Source organism: Liolophura sinensis, chromosome 9 (assembly GCF_032854445.1).
Source record: "Liolophura sinensis isolate JHLJ2023 chromosome 9, CUHK_Ljap_v2, whole genome shotgun sequence".
Classification (NCBI taxonomy): domain Eukaryota; kingdom Metazoa; phylum Mollusca; class Polyplacophora; order Chitonida; family Chitonidae; genus Liolophura; species Liolophura sinensis.
This window is the reverse complement of record NC_088303.1, coordinates 25,195,324-25,216,413: the sequence shown is the minus strand read 5'-3', so window position 1 is coordinate 25,216,413 and position 21,090 is coordinate 25,195,324. Positions and strand designations below refer to the sequence as shown.

The 21,090-nt window shown below is 37.6% G+C and overlaps 2 protein-coding genes across 6 annotated transcripts in view; one reads left to right on the top strand and one right to left on the bottom strand.

The window, feature by feature from the left end:
- LOC135475437 (tumor protein p73-like) overlaps nt 1-21,090 on the bottom strand; it is a 41,888-nt gene that overhangs the window by 6,443 nt on the left and 14,355 nt on the right. Inside the window, exons 1-12 of one of the 4 annotated variants that reach the window (XM_064755334.1) lie at nt 18,301-18,432; nt 16,395-16,547; nt 15,068-15,182; nt 10,399-10,485; nt 9,983-10,050; nt 7,879-7,957; nt 7,259-7,445; nt 5,861-5,971; nt 5,269-5,374; nt 4,746-4,858; nt 4,242-4,330; nt 3,928-4,049 (exon numbers count right to left, since the gene is read on the bottom strand). In XM_064755334.1, coding sequence (XP_064611404.1) covers nt 3,928-4,049; nt 4,242-4,330; nt 4,746-4,858; nt 5,269-5,374; nt 5,861-5,971; nt 7,259-7,445; nt 7,879-7,957; nt 9,983-10,050; nt 10,399-10,485; nt 15,068-15,182; nt 16,395-16,504 — 1,187 coding nt within the window. In that variant the 5' untranslated portion in view covers nt 16,505-16,547; nt 18,301-18,432. Of the gene's footprint in view, nt 1-2,595; nt 2,990-3,927; nt 4,050-4,241; nt 4,331-4,745; nt 4,859-5,268; nt 5,375-5,860; nt 5,972-7,258; nt 7,446-7,878; nt 7,958-9,982; nt 10,051-10,398; nt 10,486-12,379; nt 12,626-15,067; nt 15,183-16,394; nt 16,548-18,300; nt 18,433-21,090 lie in introns of those variants that run through there. The other 3 variants (XM_064755336.1, XM_064755333.1, XM_064755335.1) reach the window with 3 other exon arrangements.
- LOC135475439 (WD repeat-containing protein WRAP73-like) overlaps nt 18,738-21,090 on the top strand; it is a 34,822-nt gene continuing 32,469 nt past the window's right edge. For both annotated transcript variants that reach the window (XM_064755339.1, XM_064755337.1), the window contains exon 1: nt 18,738-19,311. In XM_064755339.1, coding sequence (XP_064611409.1) covers nt 19,243-19,311 — 69 coding nt within the window. In that variant the 5' untranslated portion in view covers nt 18,738-19,242. The remainder of the gene's footprint in view (nt 19,312-21,090) is intronic.

Below are 21,090 nucleotides of genomic sequence, written 5' to 3'. Positions count from 1 at the left end.
ATGATTCGCAGTTCTTTGAGTCTTGCAAGGAATTTGGTCGCAATATTCCTTCTCAACAGATGTACAAAACTACTTTTAGTTACCATTACTTTTTTTTTTTGCCTCCCCCTTAGTTACCATTCCTGTCATTTAGTCCTGTATGTCTTTCATTCACCCAAATTCAACCATTTCGCATATCAAAGAACAGCTTTTGGAGTAATTTACGCACATTTGTAATTTTATTTTGGAGACAACACTACATTGGTTGGATTGGCTAGTTTCAGGGCTTCAACAAAGTTATAATTTTATCAGTCACCAGAGAATAATACTTTCACAATATGCTTGAACAATCAAGTTGCAAACATGTGAAAAGGCTGAAGAATTATGAATTACACTACCATTATTTCCTGTACTCCCTCACATTACCACAACTATCACCTACTTTGCAACTGAATTCCTTTCGTCAACATTACAATTACTCATTTAGTTCTGGTCTTCCATTAATCATCATTACTGGTATCACTTATTTAACTCCAGTGTTCTTCTTAGTTACCATTACTATCACTTAACTGAGGTATTCCACTTAGTTTATCATTACAGTCACTTAATTCCAGTCTTCGTCTTAGTTACCACTACTATCACTTAACTCCAGTCTTCGTCTTAGTTACCATTACTATCACTTTAGTCCTAATCTTCGTCTTAGCTACTATTACTATCACTTTCATCTTGATTTTCCTCCTCTTTACCATTATTATTACTTACTTAGTTCTGTTCTCTCTCTTAGTTATCCTTACTGGCACTTATTTCTGGCCTTCCTTTAATATGTCCAAGTAAAAAGGGGTTCAAAGAGATAGAGTAAAGCACAACAGAGAGAGAGATAAAACTGTGACAGATTTTGGTTTATTACATGCAATGATACGTGAGTAACAAATGTAAACAATGCAAAACTTGACACTACTGCACAGTTTCCAACTGCAGATAATCTGACTGCATCTTCAGGCAGCTATGGCAGATGAAATGTACCTTATTTGCACGTGTACTGTAACTGGTGCACTTTTTACAAAGCTCTTAATGTCCAGCGGAAATGACAGCAAAAGTAAAGTAAAACCAACGTGGCTTTTAGAACTATGTGTTCATGACAGACCATGCCTTAGCTAAACAGAATGAAGACAGCACTAGCTGTTATCAAGGATAACAGGTAGCCTTTGTCAAAGGAAACTATTCACTGATGGGTCCACAGGATGTCGGGTTTATCATTTTTTTCTCGGGGCGCGTTCCATTCACTGATCGAAGTGCCAATGGTAGCACCTGCAGTGGCTACCGTAAGACACTAAGTGATGTCCCAATATTCCGGAAATGTGAGTTAAGGCGTTACCAAATATGCCACGGGCTCCACCCACGTCAGGCTCGGCCACTGGACGAGACCAGTGGCCGATGGAACGACACATCTGTGGGCACTATTTCTTCCCGTGACCACAGGGGAGCAAGTGGGACACATCCTGGGGCTTATCCTTTTGAGTGATATCCAGCTGGGCCGTCTGAGAGTCCAATCTCCCAAATTAGTCAAAGGTCACAAAGGTTATTCTGGAATAAATCTTATTCGTACTACTGTATGTGTGCCAGTTACACAAATGCGCCAGTTACAAGCGCAAATATGGTAGGATCGAAATCTTACACCTTAAGCACTGACCATCATGTTATCAAAATAAATCTGCCTTTTTCACAAGAAATTCTTACAACAAGATATAAATACAAATATCTACAAAATTGTAAATAGATATATAACAAAAGCAACAATGTACAAATTGTATAAGAAGTGGAATGGACGGCTTCTTCAGGTGTAACATTTACACCTAACTGAGTGTAAATAAGGTTATATAAGACTTGCCTATTATAACAATATTTAAAAAAAAAACAACACAAAAAACAAACTAAAACAAGTCATACCTTGACCAGCAAATGTTCTCTTGCAGGTGTCTAAACACATAATAACCATTTCTACTAACTATATATAAATTACACAGAAAATGAATGCTGCACCAGTTTTGTTGTAACGTTTTGGAATTTTATGAATATAGATGTTATAAACTTGGAACAGTTTGCATTCATCAGAATGTATCCATCATTAGGTAACGAATATACCTACGACTTATCTCCTCAATAACTTTTTCATGAAATCTTTTGAACACTGAGCATCTAATAATATGCATATGTATGCAAGTCTTAAAATGATCATCATAAAAATTGGCTTGTGATGCCAGTAAAAAATCTGGCAGTTTAAAAGCGATTTTATTAAAAAAAAAAATGAAAACCATATATTAGTTTTTTTTTTTCGAGTAAAAGTGTGGACAACTTAACAAAAAATTAAAACATTGCAATTACAAAATTTGTCCACTTAATGCATGCACTATTGTGTATAGAAATGCATATAGAATTCACTTTTCTACTTCTTAAACATCTTACAACCACACATGTGGTTTTAACAGATGATTATCAAAGCTACCACTCATTTGGATAATGAAGGCAGTTATGCAAATTAGCTCCTTGGATGATAATCTTTTTTGTGGGATCACTTGAGATTGCTTCTACACACCTGTAAAAAGTTACAATTAACAATGTCATCCCTGCTGTAAAGTCAAAACAAGCACGACAACTATCATGAAAAACTTCAAAACCAACTGCTAACACTCGAACTATGGAGGGAGGTAAAAATGTGGAACAATGACAAATAACCACATCTACCATGAGCGTACCAAAAACTGTCACCATACAAACTTAACAGCACTTTCAGTTCCTATTACGAGTCCATGCCAGCAAGTAACAGCAATGTGTCATGGGATCTGATGAAATTTTGATACGAGAGAGGAAATGTAGGCGATTGAGGGATGGCACACTGGCTGTTTACTTTCCCTTCATTCTGTACGCCACTTTTGTTGGCTTTGGTGGGAGCTTTTTCTTCTTCTCGAGTGGTGACTTGTCAGTTTCCTCTGCCATCATTGCTGTCAGCCACCTGAAACGATTCAGCCAATCAGCACGGTTAAAACATCACCCCCAAAAAGTTTTGCTACATCCATTTCCATTGGCCGTATCGTATTCAGGTGGCTGGTGGCAGGTTGGCAACAGTTCCCATGATGCATCACACTGGCAAGAGGGCAAGGATAACAGAAAGCGCGAAGATATAAGGTGCAGACTACTGTGAGATTATGGGATAGGATGTTTGTAACGGTTTTGCAACGACTACCAGCAAACAGTCATGTGAGGACAAGTTCTGCTGTGCAATAAAGCTCAGCGACAACCACCAAAACAAACCCAATGGAAAGTGCATATGGTATTTGGCATAACTTCTGGCATCTATGATGATAAGGTGCCATGCTTCACATGTACCTCTATCATAACAAACTAGCATTTTTAGAAAAATGGGATTAGAATTTCCTGAAGTTTTTCACTTTCACCCTTATTTCGTAAAATGCCAATTGCTCTGGGATAACATTTAAAGATTTTGTTTAACAGTGTATGGTAATATTACTACTCCAGTAGTACTCATAACAAATAGACTATTTCATGTCACTCTATAGTAATCCAGTGGGAGAAAAATACTTCAGTATAATTAACTCCCTTCTCTACTAAATAAATAACGAAATGATACGGACAGTATTCCTGCGAGTGCAATACCAGGCTAACACTAAGTGACAAAAGAAGGGTTGATATACTACCAAATTATGAACACAGAAGCATGAAAACATTTGGGGGTTGACACAGCTGGTAGTCTTGGTAGTCGAGATAAAGAGAAAGGGAGAATAGTGCAACTATATCAGTCACACAGTCACTTCTGCAACAGATTTCTTCATATTTCAGCTAAAGAAAAGTTCTTTGCCTATCTTGTTCTTGAAATTTGATATACATATATCAACCCCATGGATTTATACATATAATGATCATTTAACTTACGTTTTTTGCAGTTCAACCTGTTTCTGTCGATACTGTTCAACTTGGGCTTGAGGAACCAATGAAGATAACTCCAACGAGTCTCGAAGTCGGCACAAAATTTCATAGTTCTCCTTCCCTCTGACCTGTTGGAACACAATATTAAGAAGTGATGCCACATTACCAAAGAATGGAAAGAAAACAGTGTCAAAAAAACAAAAACAAAACAATAAAACATTTCTTTCTTCAAATTTACACTTCAACAATCTTTCCAAAATACATACTTCTCAAATCTCAAACATCCTTAAATTGATGTACACTAAAGGGGAATAACTCACGGTTAAAGTGTAGGTATCCTCATCATTCAACTTCCTTTTTTTGGCTCCAATAGTTGTAATTTCTGTGCCAACTGTCATTTTCGATAATGCTGACAAGTAAAACAAAGATAATCATAATATCATAATGTCAGTACATAAGCAATGAGAAAACCCTATCTTCAATGACAAATTTATCTCAATTTCAGATGAAAATCATACAACAATCTATACCGCTTCACTTTGAACATGAAGCATTTTGGGTTTAAAATGAATACGTGACTAGATTTGAAAGAAACTTTAGATCACCAATGTGGGTGTTATCATAAACACAAAGAGTGCTGATAAACTAGTGTTATAGCAGACAGTACTTAATATTTGTCTTAATTTGAGCTGTTGCTGAGCAGTGGAAACCACCTTAGATTCATTCATTTTGCCCAACCCCTACAATACACAATGAGCCTACAGTGAAAGCTGAACACAAAACTAATGAAGAAAAACATTTAATTTTGAATTTAAGTCAAATACCTTTCTTTGGGGAAGGTTTGGCAGGGAGCACTGCCTTCTCGTCCGCCTTTCTATCTCTGCCAGGACATGCACATATCCTCACCTCCACCGCACGTCGCCCCAACACTTTCTGACTGCAAAACCAAACACGATCGCAACTTACAGATCAACTTTCATCCAAATCATGTGTTATGGTATAGGAAGTTTAGTACCTGGATAAGTCTGATTTAGTTGTTTAACCCTAGGATGTTACCTATTCGACCTGACTGGGGCTTCACGTACACAACAGTGGCCAGCACTGTGGTGGGATAATGTGGGAGCAACCTGGCAGAGCCTGGTGAAAAACCACGAACATCTGCAAGTTACTGATAGACTTTCTCGCATTTGACTGGAGAGGAAGCCAACAGGAGTTGGACTAGAACTCCTAGCCACGGCATTGAAAAGAGGCTCCCGGGTCATGGTACGCTAACCACTAAGCCACACAGTCTTACATATGTTACAAACTGTGAAAACTCTGAATGATGCATGACAAGAATAAACTTACTCTTTCTCCAAGGTGAAGACGATCTGGATGGGGCGACGGTTTGGGCCACCCACACATGACCCCAGGCACATGAACTGGAACAGGTTCACCACCCATTCAGATCCAGCTGCAACAATGAATAAATACTTGAGTAACTAGAAGCTGTGCTATCCTCATAAAACACACAAATGTATACCATCTTCAATTTTGGGCAACACGCTAAGTGCAAAATTTGTAAAATCATGAAAAACGAGAAATAATCATGCTGAAGACATCACACATGTCCAAAAAATACATTGTGGGCAGATCTTAATAGTAGAGAACTCACAACCACTGCAACTCAAAGAAGAAGGATCTGGCAATATACCCAGGTCAATGGAAATCTCCCATTGGTCTACTGGTAGGACACAGACTAAGGTTTCAGAGCTCATTGGTTCAAATTCCAACATGGCTGACCTATCACAATTAGTGCTGCGATCTAAGTTGCATATAGCAAGTACATTTTACCCTGTTACATTAATTTGACCCAGATTAACATAGAATCAAAGATGGCATAACTGTACAAGAATGTAAATCTCTCTCTCTCTCTCTCTTTGTTTTTCTTTCCCCATACCTTGTGTCGCTTCATTAGGTATGACGACACTCTGTCTGCCAGTGTAGTCATCCATCACGTACTGCGCGCACTTGTGCTCACAGCGGACTAAGTGAGTCGGGGCAGGATGATCTGAGAAACACGAACACCAAAGTTAACAATACTGGATTGAGCGAGTAAAGCAATTACACCCATGGGTAGAGGAATAATAAAACATCTACCACTGTTCTTCGCAATGTGCTCCAAAAATCATATTTTCCAAAAAGGGTGCAAGAAAGTCAGAAACTGGCAGAAATGTGGTAAGGTACTGTATCAACAGGGTCACAAGTTACAGTGAAATAAATCAGCACAGAGAAATGAAAGTTAATCCACAGATAACTGTTGCTGGAACATTTTATTTAACTGGAAACTAATGCAACAGATTTACTTTTCTGGAAAATAAATGATAATTTTTTCTTAATATTAATAAATCCTGTGGATCATCGGCCAGGCTGCACAGTGTATTAACAAATCAATAATGTACAGGTATCATTACGAGTGATTTAATTACACTTGCAGGTGAAACTGTTTAAATGCATTCTCACACACTCAGTTAAGCTCAGCATGAAGCACAATAATCAAGCACATATTTCCAATAGGCCAGGATTTTAATTAGGTTGCTAGGATATCCTCTTCCCTTCTCGCCCATCATTACTCATCAAAGTACTCTGTTTTAATTACATCTGTTTCAGCCATGCAAAACAGTAATTAGGCTTAAGTTGTAAACTCAATACTCTTCAGGTTAATAGCTTAACCAGACATCTGCTGCACCGATCTATGCATCACAATTTTCAGCCAATAAGCTACACTTTAGTACATAATTATCATTGGATAATTATCATGGACACCTGTGACTTTGATTTTAGAGCACCTGTGGATTGGTTTAACATGGATTATAATCAGGATGAAATTCCAGGTTAGCATGACCACACAGGCCTTTGTAAAGATTCAATCAAAATTGCACATTCACATAAAATGTAATTAAATGCCAAACACATGTTTCCTTCTTCATCTAACCTTTTTTCTTTTTTAATAAATATTTAGGATAAGTTTCTTTCAACTGAACAATAAAAAGTTATTACTGACAACAGTAGTTGAGTTTTTGACCTAAAATTTCATCCGAGAGTTTCCTTGATTCAGAGAGCTGCACTTATCTTGGACAGGCCAGGTATTTTAGGAAGATAAGATGATGTGCAGAAAAAATGGAAGTTTCAACACCAAAAATAATATATTTGATCTTTGCTGTCCAGTAAAAATACACTTTTTTCAGGCTAATTTTAAGGCAAATACTATAATATTTGTAACCTTGTGAATGTAAACCACCAGTTCAAGCAATGACTATCAAGCTTCTGTTTAAGTCAACAGCATTAAGACGCTCACTTTCGTTGTGCTCTTTACATGTGGCGTGATTCGGACATCGCTTGACCACCTCTTGAACATGTTCTGGCTTCATGAAGATGGGCATGGCACGTATGATGGTCCCATTAGGTGGTGTCCGTGCCGTTTTAAACCTCACAGGACAGGTGGTGGCCATACGCACGTACAACTTCTTCAACAAGTCAGAATACTGAAAGAGGAAACACAGAACATATTGCTTAATGATGTAAAGAATACGGAAATGTCACAAGGGCACAAACAACTTCTTCAACAAGTCAGGATAGTGAAAGAGGCAAACACAGAACACACTGCTTCATGAAGTAAAGAACACGGAAATGTCACAAGGGCACAAACAACTTCTTCAAAAAGTCAGAATACTAAAAGAGGAAAGCACAGAACACATTGCTTAATGATGTAAAGAACACGGAAATGCCACAAGGAAAGCAGAGAACCTCACAGTACAAGTATTCAGCAATAATAAATGCTACCATAAAACACCAATTCATTAACTGATTTTTCTTCATGTCTTACATCCTATTCAAGACTGTTACATATTTTTTTTTCTCATGATGAGTTATTCATTTGCCATGACATTGTTAGGTTAGTCAAATAAGGATACTCACTGTCCAAGTTGTTGACTTAGTTTCCTTCGATGGTTGTGAAAATGAGATCTCAAACCCATATTCCCCTGCATAATTTGTGCTGTGGAAAAAAAAGAAAAGAAACAGTGTAAATGAAATTAGAGACACAAAATGATAAACACCTCCTCTTTAAACCCCACACCTTACAAACAGCATAAATTACAAAGACAAATGAACAACACAAATTAATATGTCTGCACATTGCCTTAACACTGGTCTGTAAGAGCATCTGTGCTGAACGCATCTGTTTTATCATGCAATACACAAGTGGACACTGTGACTGACAACATAATGTTGTAAAACAGAAATGAACAAAACTGACAGCTGTAACAGACATCACTAAGAAAATTTAGTTTATTACACACAGAAAAATAATAGGCATGGATTTGAAGTAAGGTTTATGATGCTTAGATATGATTTATATGCAAATTATCAATTCCATATGTCATATGAAGTATAAAAATAATAATCTGAAAACAAATACCACATGTTATATCAATAATGTAAACAGGTGAAAGCTGTGGAGAATCACAGCAGACTGTAATGCATGTATACCTTTGTAACTAACTACATGTGAAATGTCTTCTCCAACCAGTGGTAAAATCTCACTTTCAGTTGCAATTACCTTCAGCAACAGCAATAAATCAGCATTAACCCTCTACACAAAGCAATATACAGAATTCAATTATTTAGATTCCAATCAACTGCCTGGGACTGGCATCCATGCTGAGATCAAGCCAGAGACAAAGGCCTGGGTCTAGGAATGATTACCCCCCTTTGATAATTCTCCAACTATTGGAGGAGAACAATGGCCATTGAAGAATTCCCTTCCGTCTCTTGATAGTAATTGGCTGAGTGAATGGATACTGAGTTGGACCCTGCACTAGAAGCGATCAATGGAGATCAATACGCAGACACAATAGAGCTAAAACTGGCCCCTAGGATAAGATAACTGGCCAAGTGAAATAAATAAGCCTGCCTTACATATCAACATTGAAAGACTGGTGACAAATATTGACTCCTTGCCAGTGCTGGCCAGGTAGTTACATGCCAATCATTCAGCAAAGAGGCGTGGCCTATTATACCCTCTCCTCCTTGTCCTCTAACTAGTACAGGTTCTATAGATTTATGACTCAGGAGTACAGGAAAATTTACATCACATGACACTCCTATGTCAACCAAAGGCTATTTTTATCCATTTTACTCTTCAGTTACTACGAAGACTTGATTGGCAGATGTGAAACATCATACAGCACAATGTATTCAGGTGTCCCATTTTCCCACATATTAAATCAACAAAGAATACAAGCTCAGGACATGCAGGTGTGACTTGAAAATGAACTGCAGGCCTGTCAAAGTCCATTAGTAACTGTTACCAGTCAAACACTTCCACTTCATAATCTTATTATCTCACTGACAGTGTAAAGATCACAGTGGCTTCAACACTGCTGTATCTGTTAATGTTTGATCTCAGTCTGTCATTGTTCTCAACACACCTACCACAGAGCTATTAAACAGCTACATGCATTTGGAAAAGTGAACACATTACATGACATCTGAATGTTCAAGATCAATCACCTTTGAAAAAAAAAATTAAAACACCCATGACTGGTCACTCCAAATCTGCTTTTTTTTTCTTTGCATCTAATGGCCATGTGCCAGTTATAGCACAAAATAAATTCTGACAATGTTTCAACCAATTATTGGTGTAGTGGAAAGCACTGACCCATTTACAAGGAGTAGGCATGATTGGTGGGGGGGGGGGGGATGACAAAGTTCCAATCAATACAAAACCTACTGCCATGACAACCAGTTTTACCACTCAAAGTGACGCTGTCCCTTATCGAGGAATGTGATGCTAAAATTAATATTCTCCAGACGACATGGCAAAATGAGGACACATTCCAAGAAAACATTTATTACACAATTAGATATTTCTCCACAGTGTATATAATCAGACAATGTACAAAATCTGTCTTCCTTAAAATCCTTAAAACGAGAAATATTTACTAGTGAATAGGACATTTTAACGGTGCCTTAGTGAAGCGTTTGAAAACAGTGCAAAGTGCAGTGCATCGTGACTTACTTGGAAGGCACTGCTGGTACTGGTGATTGAAGGCTGTTTGGTGAATATGGTGGTGGTGATGTGATAGGCTGAAACAAGTCAAAGAAAACAGTGAAGTACCAAAATGAATGAACAAAAGTAAGATTTACATAAAAACGTTACCGTGACCCAGTACAAAATTCTGTCAGGAAAATGCTTTTTACCAAATATTTGCTGACTAACTTCAGAACTGAGCCAGGCTTTACTGACTACCACAACTGAACACAACATTCACTGATAACAGTTTTTTCTTCTTTACAAGTTGTACATGTTGATGGACATCCACAAGAGAGCATCACATTGGTTTTCAAATTTTGAGGTTTGTTTTCTGTCCCATTCAACCAATTAAGTATTACGTTGCCACATGTGGAACAGGTTGAGGACAGTTATCAACTTACACCATCATGGTATGGGCTTGCTGAGCTGCTGATGATGTGTGACTTGGAATCTGGGGACACAGATGTCTGGGCGATGATGGGGTTCAGCTGAGAACAACCAATCAACACATAATTAATTAATTCATTAATCAAGGCTATACAGGTGCAACACAAGTAATTATCCTACACAGCCTGCTCCTAAAAAATTGTGGATCTGAGAAAAGGAATGTTTTGTAGCAGAGAATGAAAAGGGGAGAGGGAGTAACATTGTCCTGAAATTGCAATGGCTGCAGTCTGGGTTCTGCAGGGGTTTGGGGGGTGGGGGGAGAGAGCCGGGGGACATAACCCTGAACAAGGGTTAGTGATTCGGCTTCTCTCCTTTAAAACACTAGTTTACCACAATATCAGAATACATCTACCGTCTCCTATTTCATTTCAAATCACACGAACATGTAACAAATTCAGACAAAAAAAAAAAGGAAAAAAGTTATTTTCTTATCTTGGATTAGATGTAACTGAGCCATACGTTCGACACTACACCCTATGTGCATGTTACAGAGTTGTACAAAACCAAAGATGTATATTTTTTGAGCATTTAATGGGCTTGGACTAAAATCATTAGTTATTGTTTGTACTTCTCTGAACACTCGTAATGATTGCAAGAACAATTGTGTGCAGGTACAAAATGATTGATGATTGGTTAACAATTCATCACAAATTAAGCTGCAGTGTAAATTCCACGAATTAACAGCACCAACCCTGGCAGACACATGAGATAATATGAGAGGATGACCTGCTTGTGTACAACACTATCCTAATACAGATGACTGTCTAAATTCTTTTTTTTATTAATGTATGAAAAGTGAACACTGAATTCTAGGGACATGCCATAAGCATTTATTAGCCTACATGTCAACAAGAGATTTCTCACAAGCTGACAAGAAGCTTAACACATGGAGAATATGTACTTCCACATGTAAAATTTCTCTTTGAAGTAAAGAAAAAATTCTCTGACACCCTACTGTGTGAATGCTCAGAGGAAATTAATGACAAAAACTGATCAGATCAAAGACACTCAAGTACTTAATACCAGGGTTCAACAGCAGAAAACAATCCTTTAAGGCAGTTTGATATGAATGGAAAAGCACTATGGTGCATTCCTCGGGTAATATATGATCACCACATGGGATAAATTACAAGATATAACATCTCCTCCCCCCCCTCCCCGTTTCCAGTCACCCTAACCTGACCTGATGTTCCCAAGTGGGAGGGGGGGGGGCATGGTCAGTGATAATACCCCTCCCTGTATCACCTGATACTAGCTTTAATTCTTGTCACCACAATCAAGGTAATTCACAAAAGCATTATATTTCAAGGTGACATCAGTTCTATTTTAAGCTGTCTACACCACTATAAGGATGTAGAGAAAGATACTTTACAAAGTAAACATCTTATTCATGGTAACTACAGGAGAACAGAAACTCAAATTTTACGCTTTTTTTTTGGTTTAAATCAAGTGCGAGAATAACCATATTTGAAAACCAAATGATGAATGATCCTTAAATGTAGACTGTTTTTTTTCCCCCTCTTCTTCAGAAATAAAACTGGATAAATAACCATATTTATAGACTGATATTTTTCAAACTTCAAAATTTTTCAAACGGTCAATTTTCTGGAAAGAAGCCATTGCTTTTCAGCACATTGAAGAAACAATTTTTATCAGGCGGTAAAACATGTGACTTGTCACTTGATTTGTCACAACTATATCTGCATAATTACGCTAGAAAAGACGACCTTAAAGAAAAACTAATAAGTTAAAGCCTGGAGAATTTATTGCTAATAGATCACAGAAGGAGACTGAGTAGATGACAATGGACAATAACAATCCATTCCCCCTGGGCATCTTTGCCGCTTAGAGTGAACCCACAGGGAGCACATGTGAGCCAACTGTCAAACTGATCCATTGCCCCCTTTCCAAATAATGATGCCTCCCTGTACTCACCCGATAGGTCGTAAACCCAGTCCTCTCAAACTTCATCATTTTACACGTAAAAGTCCTCTTTTGTTTCCTATTTTAAAATTTAGCTGGTATCTCCAAATATTCCAAGTTAAAAACGCTGCAAAATTTTTTTTTTCCTACTCCGCTTTAGCGTTGGTTTGTTGAGTGTGGTCTGTAGAACCTATGAACTGTTTATCCCACATAAACATGTTCTGTCATGTTACTAAGGTGGTCTGCTGTTGACATGCCCAGACATGCTTCTGTCTGACATGGATCGACCTGTCACAGCCCACGTGGTCTAACATAAACACCCCTCATGAATTTATTATGTTAATCACCAATGCACTTCCCTGATGCAAAGAGCATGCGCTGGCCAGATCTCCAAAAGTAGGCCATGGCAAGCGGCAGAGACATAGCTTTACAACTGACCTGCAATGGCCCAGGGGCTTACAATGCGGTTACCATGGAGATGTAAGCAAGCCTACAGGCAGCCCCACAGGCCTGTGAATTAATGCTCTACATAAGGGTGATAAGACTCATACTATTACCTTTACAGTTAGAATTCTCATGTGTACCCCAGTGTTAATCAGTGAGATAATTCTCCTAATTGGTGTCAAACAGTTGATTATCTAATTGTTATCTTTTGACACATCACAACATTAACTCCACACCAACAGCAGAAATAAAAAGACTTAATCTGTCAATCAATAAATACACATATAATACTACTTTTCACTCCTACAATAATTGCATAAAATAGCATATGTTATTTTTTACTTTCTTACATGTATTCACTTACTGACTGACTGACTGACTGCAAATATTGTATCTCATCAACGTGATAATTTCCCAATGACCATCACCCACCCCCTCCATTTTCCTACAAAACCCCCACCAGCTTGAATGTGACCCGGGTAAAATTTTACGTGAGCACAGCATGAAACCCAAGCTGCCAGACATGTTATACAATCCCTCACATACTAATTATCCCTCATTACTACGGCTAATTGTTGAGGAATTTCTTACAATGAGCCAATGACAGGTGTTATATCTTGACTGTTGGATATAGAATTCGGCAACAAATCAGGCCGAGCGTGATCGCTAACACACATGCATGAGCAACAAAGGATGGTCTGAAGTTTAAGGGCCTTGCACATGTCTGCTAAATATCCTCAAAACAACATGAACACGAATCAAAGTCAAGCCAAAATTCTGTTTGGGATAACCAACTCAATTTTTTGTAGGTTAGTCAGCTTACTAACTTTTTTTCTTATTACTCATACTTGCTTTTTTCCCTAAATAATGGATTCTCTGGGTATACATATAGAAATGAAAGATTATTTAATAAAGTATTCCCTTCTGAAGTCCTTATTTAAGACTCAGATTGATTTTAAGTTAATTATACAAATATATATATATATATATATATATATAGTGTTAACCTTGAATAATATACTAACTACAGCAAGCTTTAGGTGAAAACAACATCAATCTTCTTTTCTTTAAAGCAAAAACACTGTCATTAGTATGAAAACATAATTTTGATATTTCAGAGGCTTACCCCCAAACACAGCTTTTTGGTTCCGGCCTCATGATCATCTATCACATCAGTAATTTGCTCGGCATTCTCACATGGCACTGATTATACTTCATATCACATTCAAGAAATAATAGACTAATAATCAAGACTATATTTCACTTCTATACCAGCAACCAACATGATGGTGGGAGGAAATCTCTGAGAATCGAAATACCTCTGAATACATTATATGTAATCGTAATTAATCCTTAGTATTGAAATATTCATTTGACTCTTGTTTTACACTATCCTTAGTCTTGAAATGTATGCAACTAAGCAATACTCATCAAACTGTGCATGTATGAAACTCACAATCTTCACATGTATGAACACATATACCTTGTACACACCATTCACTCTACCTAAGAAAGTGACTAGCTTGTACATGTATGTCACAACATGGTTCACAGTCTAGGCACAAAAGATGTTTTATCATGTTAAGTTCGTTTGTTTGTAAGCCTGAAATTTATTCCTGGAATTCCACCTTTAGTGGGTCACTAAAGATAAAAAGAGCAGCACACTTCCCTGTTCAAACATGTTCGATTCCGCACCTTCCAAATTGATTTCACTCTCCCCAGGCCTTCAGGTTATACGTGAACTTAGCTGACCTGCATTTTCTACAGTCTACCCTCACTCTGTGTGATCAGCTGGGTTTACATGCTTCCACAAAGCTAACATTGTATAGTATCAGCTAAGAGGTGCATTAGACTGTCCAATACATAAACAAACCTGAAAGCTTAGTTTAGTTGTTTACTGTGTGTGGGTGAGGAGAATGGACTTCTAGGAAATGGACATTTAGTATGGAGGGTCGAGTAATTGGGGGTGGGTTGCAGCATTTCTCGATTGAAATTGAAAAGCTGTTCAGTGTCAACAAATTGATCAGTATACAATTTTGAAATTCTACGCCAGCTTCTATTTTATTCAGAGATCTTGACAACACTTCACCAGAACAAGTTACTAAGAATGTCTGCACATTTGTCAGCGATTTAAATTATCTTGGGTGCCAAATTGAACTATGACTAAAATATTCTTCAGGAACAGCATTACACACTAAACAGATTAATAAAGTGAAAGTTCAGTGAATTTACTGTCTTCATATAAAACAAACTTACCAGTTCAGAAAAAGTATCTGGTGTATGAATTTGGTACTTTTCCACTTGGAGAGTGGTTTCCTCTTCCTCATTTGAGTAATCATATTCAATATCCCTTGTTATATGGGTGTAATCTCTGAAAAAAAAAAACATTATAAAAAATAAAATAAAATGCAACAGCAATTATATCTCACAGTGGTTACCCATCTTTAGTACAATCAATACAAAGGTCATAGAAACAATCATATATATGCATGCCACACTCTTTACTTTATCAGAAAAATTAATCATCATACATTTAGTCTATTTGATGTCATCAATGTAATTTAAAGTATCAACTCTAACAGTTTCTGACAAATGAAATTAACTGAAATCTCTAACAAGCTACCCACTGGAACACGTTTTTCTAACAGACTTTAATGAAGAGTAGGAAATGGACTCAATGATCAATACATTAACATCTATCTGCAACAAAACCATCTTCAGATTTTGCAGGCATTTGGAAGACGAACAAATATATCACAGAACAATTTCCTTTGACATTTTATCAATTTCCGGGACAGGTTTTAGTGCTTTGATATGCTCAGTGTTTTCCACTCTCATACTGATCAATGGTGGAGAGATTATGGGGATAAGCCATATAAAGCTTCAGGTGTATGTATCCCAGCTCTCATTGACTGGCACCTCCAATTGTCCAGCTGACAGGCACCATAAAGCATAACAATGAGTGGGCAGATAATAGCCCAAAGCAATTTGATTGGTCAATTTTTGGTTGAACAACAGACCAATGCTAACAATAGACACTATGCAGTGGTGTACACATCTACTGACAAGTCCAATACAATGCACAATGCTGCCAGGCAAACAAAAGTGGGCGGGCTGCTTTTTACACCTTTAAAACAGCTCTTTTAAGCAAGATATTTCTTGCTATATACATGACTTCAACTTTATTGACTTGCTCTTCTCACATTTCATGGCAAAAAAGTCAAATATCCTTTCTAATGTTGACATATGAGTAGCCATTCCCTAGTGGGAAATGTTTAGTATTTTATTTATAGCCTCTGTAGTTTTCATCTCAAACTGCTGAGAGTATGTCTGTTACCCTTTGTTACTGTGTTTATAGGTATAGTACATATATCTAAAATTAATGTCTTTTGTATCAAAGTTTAAACAGCAATAAAAATCTTAAGTCAGAAATTTGCATTAAGTTTAATTAAGGAGGGAAATGTTTTTACCAATTTACATTTTGTAGATCTCTTTACAAATACATTCCTTATACAAATTCTCCAAGACCAGAGAAGCAATGTACAACAGGTTAAGTAGGCTGATCCATGTTGCAGGGACCTACCCATGACTTGTGACATCTCCAAGAGCGTCCCAGAGATAATTGAAGGTTTCTTGAGACATGGGTGGGTTTGGTGGAGTTCCGCTTGATGAGAGAAGGAGTTGTTGGGACATCCTACGGGTCAGGAAATCAAATGATGGCGGGTATTTGGCAAATCTGAAACAAAAAGGAACCCAGTGATAAGGAGTGAATTAGCTAATACTATATGACCTGTAAATACCCTTGTCAGACAATGAGCATGTACATACTAGACCTACTAGAAGATAAGGTCATTTTCACTTTCGCATTTATCACCTTGTGTTCCACTTTAGAGGAATGTTGTTAATTTAGGACTAATGGCAAGTCAGAGCAGACAAATTTCATGTGAAGTACATATATCAGCTGCATCTATGACACAAGTATCAGGAAGAAAATACAGACAATTTTTTGAATTTAACAACCAGAGACATTCATATCAGCAACTACACCTGTTCTGCCCCAGATACCTGAACCTGTGCTTTCAATTATTCATGTGACCTGTTTAACACCTCTGATCAGATGAATTTTGCACTTTCAACTTTTTCAATAAGCAAATTTTTTGGACTTAGTTATGATATAATTTACTCATCTGTCAATGAACTGAAATAATATCAGACACTTCACATTTGGAAATTTCACTACTTTAAAATGCATGCTATAAATATCAACTTATTAAATTCTTAGTATCAAGTCGCCATGATGTGGCTGAAATACAGACAATGTGATGTTAAACTCCAATGATACATTCTTAGTACACCATAAACAATGACAAAACATACTAAGATACATGCTTCTGAGCTGTACTATAATCCGACCCAGATCAGAACACTGTCTTACCCTCTACCCAAAAGCTCATGACAGCTGCCCCAGCTGGTCTAACTATTTCATCACCTTTATCTTTACCCCTGCTTGGGTAGCTACTAACAGCATCAATCAACAAAATTTTATCCCTCTGGAATTCCAAAAAGACACCACAGGCAATGCTTGAGTTATAATACTAGACTGCATAACCTGATGCATGTAAATAAAGCATAATTAAAAGCACCTAACCAGCCTTGCATCTGATTTTTTTTTTCATATCTAATTTCTTTATATAATTACCCAGATCAGTTTCGATAACTTCTTTTTTCACTTGGACCCCAAATTATCCCATCTGCAGTGCCTAATCAGGGCAGGGTATTCCAGTAAACTGTACACCACAAACTAATAATGTCAATGTCAAGGCCAGAAGTATCAAGTAACAATAGATTGTACACATGAAAATGTTGCTGAAGGAATGAGAAACTTTATGCAAAAGTGGTAGAGACCTCAACTGTGTTTCTTGAAATTAATACAACCAATGGTCGAGCTAAACCAAGAAAAGTGCAAAAAATAAAGTAACACACACACACAAAAAAATAAATAAAAATTAACAAAAACTGAAGTCAACAACGTTCCCACCTTAAGTGTTTCATTCTTAAAAGCTTATGATAGCACCCAGAAGTTAAACGCGTCTACCATGAATCACATGTAGTCGGCCCTGCTTTGTATGTACATTTTCTTGAATGACAACAAGGAATTTTTTGACACCTGACAGCAGTGACAGGAGTTTCTTCAGTAAAATACGACGTATTGGCTTTGCCATCCACTTCCACTGAATGTAATAACGCTTGTAGCACATCGTCGAATCTCAATTTACCACAAAATAACCAGCACAACGTACAAAGATCACTCGATATTCTGTCTATTTCCGTGGAGACCTTTTCTCAGCTTACTCGAACCAGAGGTGGTCGCCATATTGGTTCGCGTCACTCTGTGGGTGAATGAACGGGTTGCAAATTCCCCGCGGGTAAGAGCTCCGTGAGCGGAATTAAAGTAAGAGGAATCGTTTGAAAACTGGTATAATACTTACGGATGAAAATGATGACATAGAGTACAGTGAGGCCGACAATGTGATAAAATGTTGTAGATGAAAGGCTGTCACTTAGTCCCTACAGCCCCTCTCGATCGGTCTACTCGCCACAAACTCAACAAGCGGCAAAACACTGCAGCAGTAGACCACGTGTTTATCCCAAAGCGAGGCCAGTGGCTTGGGAGGAGGGGGTATCGACTGAGAGTTATTTTCCCATACTAAATCAGTGTTTAACACGCAAAGGATTAATTTCATTACCCATGTAAAATATTAAGGAAAAGCATAGACGTTCCACTCACCCTCTTTTCACTAAGAATGATTGAAAACATCCACATCAATACACTTTATATTGTAAGACACCCGTGGCGATCCACACTCGCAGGGGACCTCAAAATAGGCCAGACACCTGTCTTTTGTCACATTCCGGCGCTATTTCAAAGCTGTCAATACATTCCAATCAAATTCCAGCCAATCTACTAATTGTCAGGCTAAAAAATCGCACAAACTTCGATTGGCATACAATTCCCTTGCTTGATCACGATGTCATGACCAAAGGCACGGCCAACGATTGGCACTGTTTTATCCTCGCAGTCAGACAAGGTGTTACCAGACAACCCAAATCATTTTCGCGGGAGAGAAGATTCACAGAACCGGGCGTTGTTTTAACCAAACAATCAAACATTTTTTGTCTGTCCGACCATTGCTCCAAACAAAGATGTTATGTTGGTGTCAAATGGAGATTTCAACTGACAATGCTGAACATATTAGTCGGCAGGGCACAGACAGATAAGCCTGGTCACGACATGCATGTCGGCGGGAAGAGCCTGTTAGCACTTGAACAGTTTGCACTGTCTTGATGTCGGTTGTCAAATTCTGTCAAAACATAAACAGTGAAACAAATCGTACACCTAGCATGACCCTGTTATTTGACGAATTGAAGATATGAATTTCTCGGAGCTTTTTAAACATACGGGACTGCTGTGCAGATTTTCTCCAGACGGGAAGTATTTGGTAAGAAAACGGCGAAAGGTTAAACCGATGTTTAGGCGTTGGTACTTAGTGTTAATGTTGTTGTTGTTGCTGGCAACCTAACCGTGTTAGGGCTGAGTAGCGGTTGTTCTCTGTACTTCACCGGTAAGTCAATGGAACATGTTAATTGAGGTTCGTAAATACCTATTCATGAAATATCCCGTTAGGACAAACATGGCCTCATTGTGTACCTACATGCCCATATTTTTCAAGACCATCTGTATGGACTAACTTTTTTTCTCTTTGGAGAATGACGCCATCCTCCTTCATGATGATATTGAATATTTCAGACTTGAGAGGCCACAAGCAATATTAACAAACATTTTACCTCGAACCTAATAGCCGCCATATACATGTACAGGTTAACTGTAGATGTTACTCCCACCCACACAAGTTTACAATTAAGATACAAGTACAATTACTACGCTAATGGTGCCATGGCAGTCATTATCACTGTCTGTGTATACCAACAACAGTTATGACAGCCATTCTTTGACTCTGGAGACTAATTCATGCTATTTGGGAAATGCAAAAAAAAAAAAAAAAATTGTCCAATATGGTGACTACATGTTTCTGTTACATGTACGTCAACAGTTTTAATTTTATTTGGCCTGTACTCTTAAATAAACAGTGTTCAGAATTTTAAGAATAATACAGCATTCCAAAAGGAATATATATACATGTATTCTCCAATTTTGTATCACAATAAAAAAAGAAAACTGTGTCCATATTTACCTCGTATGAAATTTGATGGAAGTCTCCAGTCACCTGATAAGTAGGTATTTCAGTGGCAATTTGAAGAACTTGCTACTTGGTAGCCCAACAGATACCTTGAAACAGACACTCTTTCCTCCTTTCTGAAGGAACAGACTCCTGTTATAAATGAGTTGATGCCTTTGTTGTTTTAAAGGAAGTACAGATTAAATTCAGAAGGAGGAAGTTATTTAATCTCTTTCATTGTTGTCCAGCATCTTTGAATTTGAGGTTTGTGGTACCTGCTGATGTTGTTCAGAGCTTTCTCCATGGGGGGTTAAGGGTCAGCCCCAGCGGCTATGGCCTGTAGAGGGAGGGTTACCCCAATGGGTTTTGCAGCCTTCTCTGCTTCCAGCTTCACTATCAGCTATTGTTTATTGGTTAAATGGCTGTTAAATATTGAATTCAGCTAACTGAGGTCACATTTCACATATGGTCACTGTTACTGATGTTTATTTTGATCTGTATTTTACAAACAGATGAAAAAAAAATATCCCATGAAAAAAAAAAAAAACAAAAAAAAAAAAAAACAAGAGAAACTGCTCTGTTTATTATTCCTTGGAATATTTGACCTAGTTTAATACGTCAACATTGGTCAGTAAAATGTGTATTTTATAGAATTTAAAAAAAATATCATTTTTTTATGTTTGTTAAGTTGTACCTGTACACTCTTCAGTGATGAAGGGCTGGCTTTCAAAACTAAGGTATGGAGTCTGCTTAGTCTTTTAGACTGCTCGCTCAGCATATGCTTCATTCATCCATAGCAGAATAAGTTAACACAATTTTAACCTTTTAAATTTCGTATTTAATTCTTTTTGCATGCATTCATGCATTGTCAGTCTCATGACAAAAGGCTGATACATGTGGTTGCACATATTGTAGCTGTTTCCTAGGGTGCAGATTATAGGGTTAGCACGTCTTACACTGCATACCATCAGGGTTCAGTAAGCTGTCGCTAAGGCTAATCAAGGTATTGTTCCTTTGGGAATGAGCACTTAGAAATCTTGA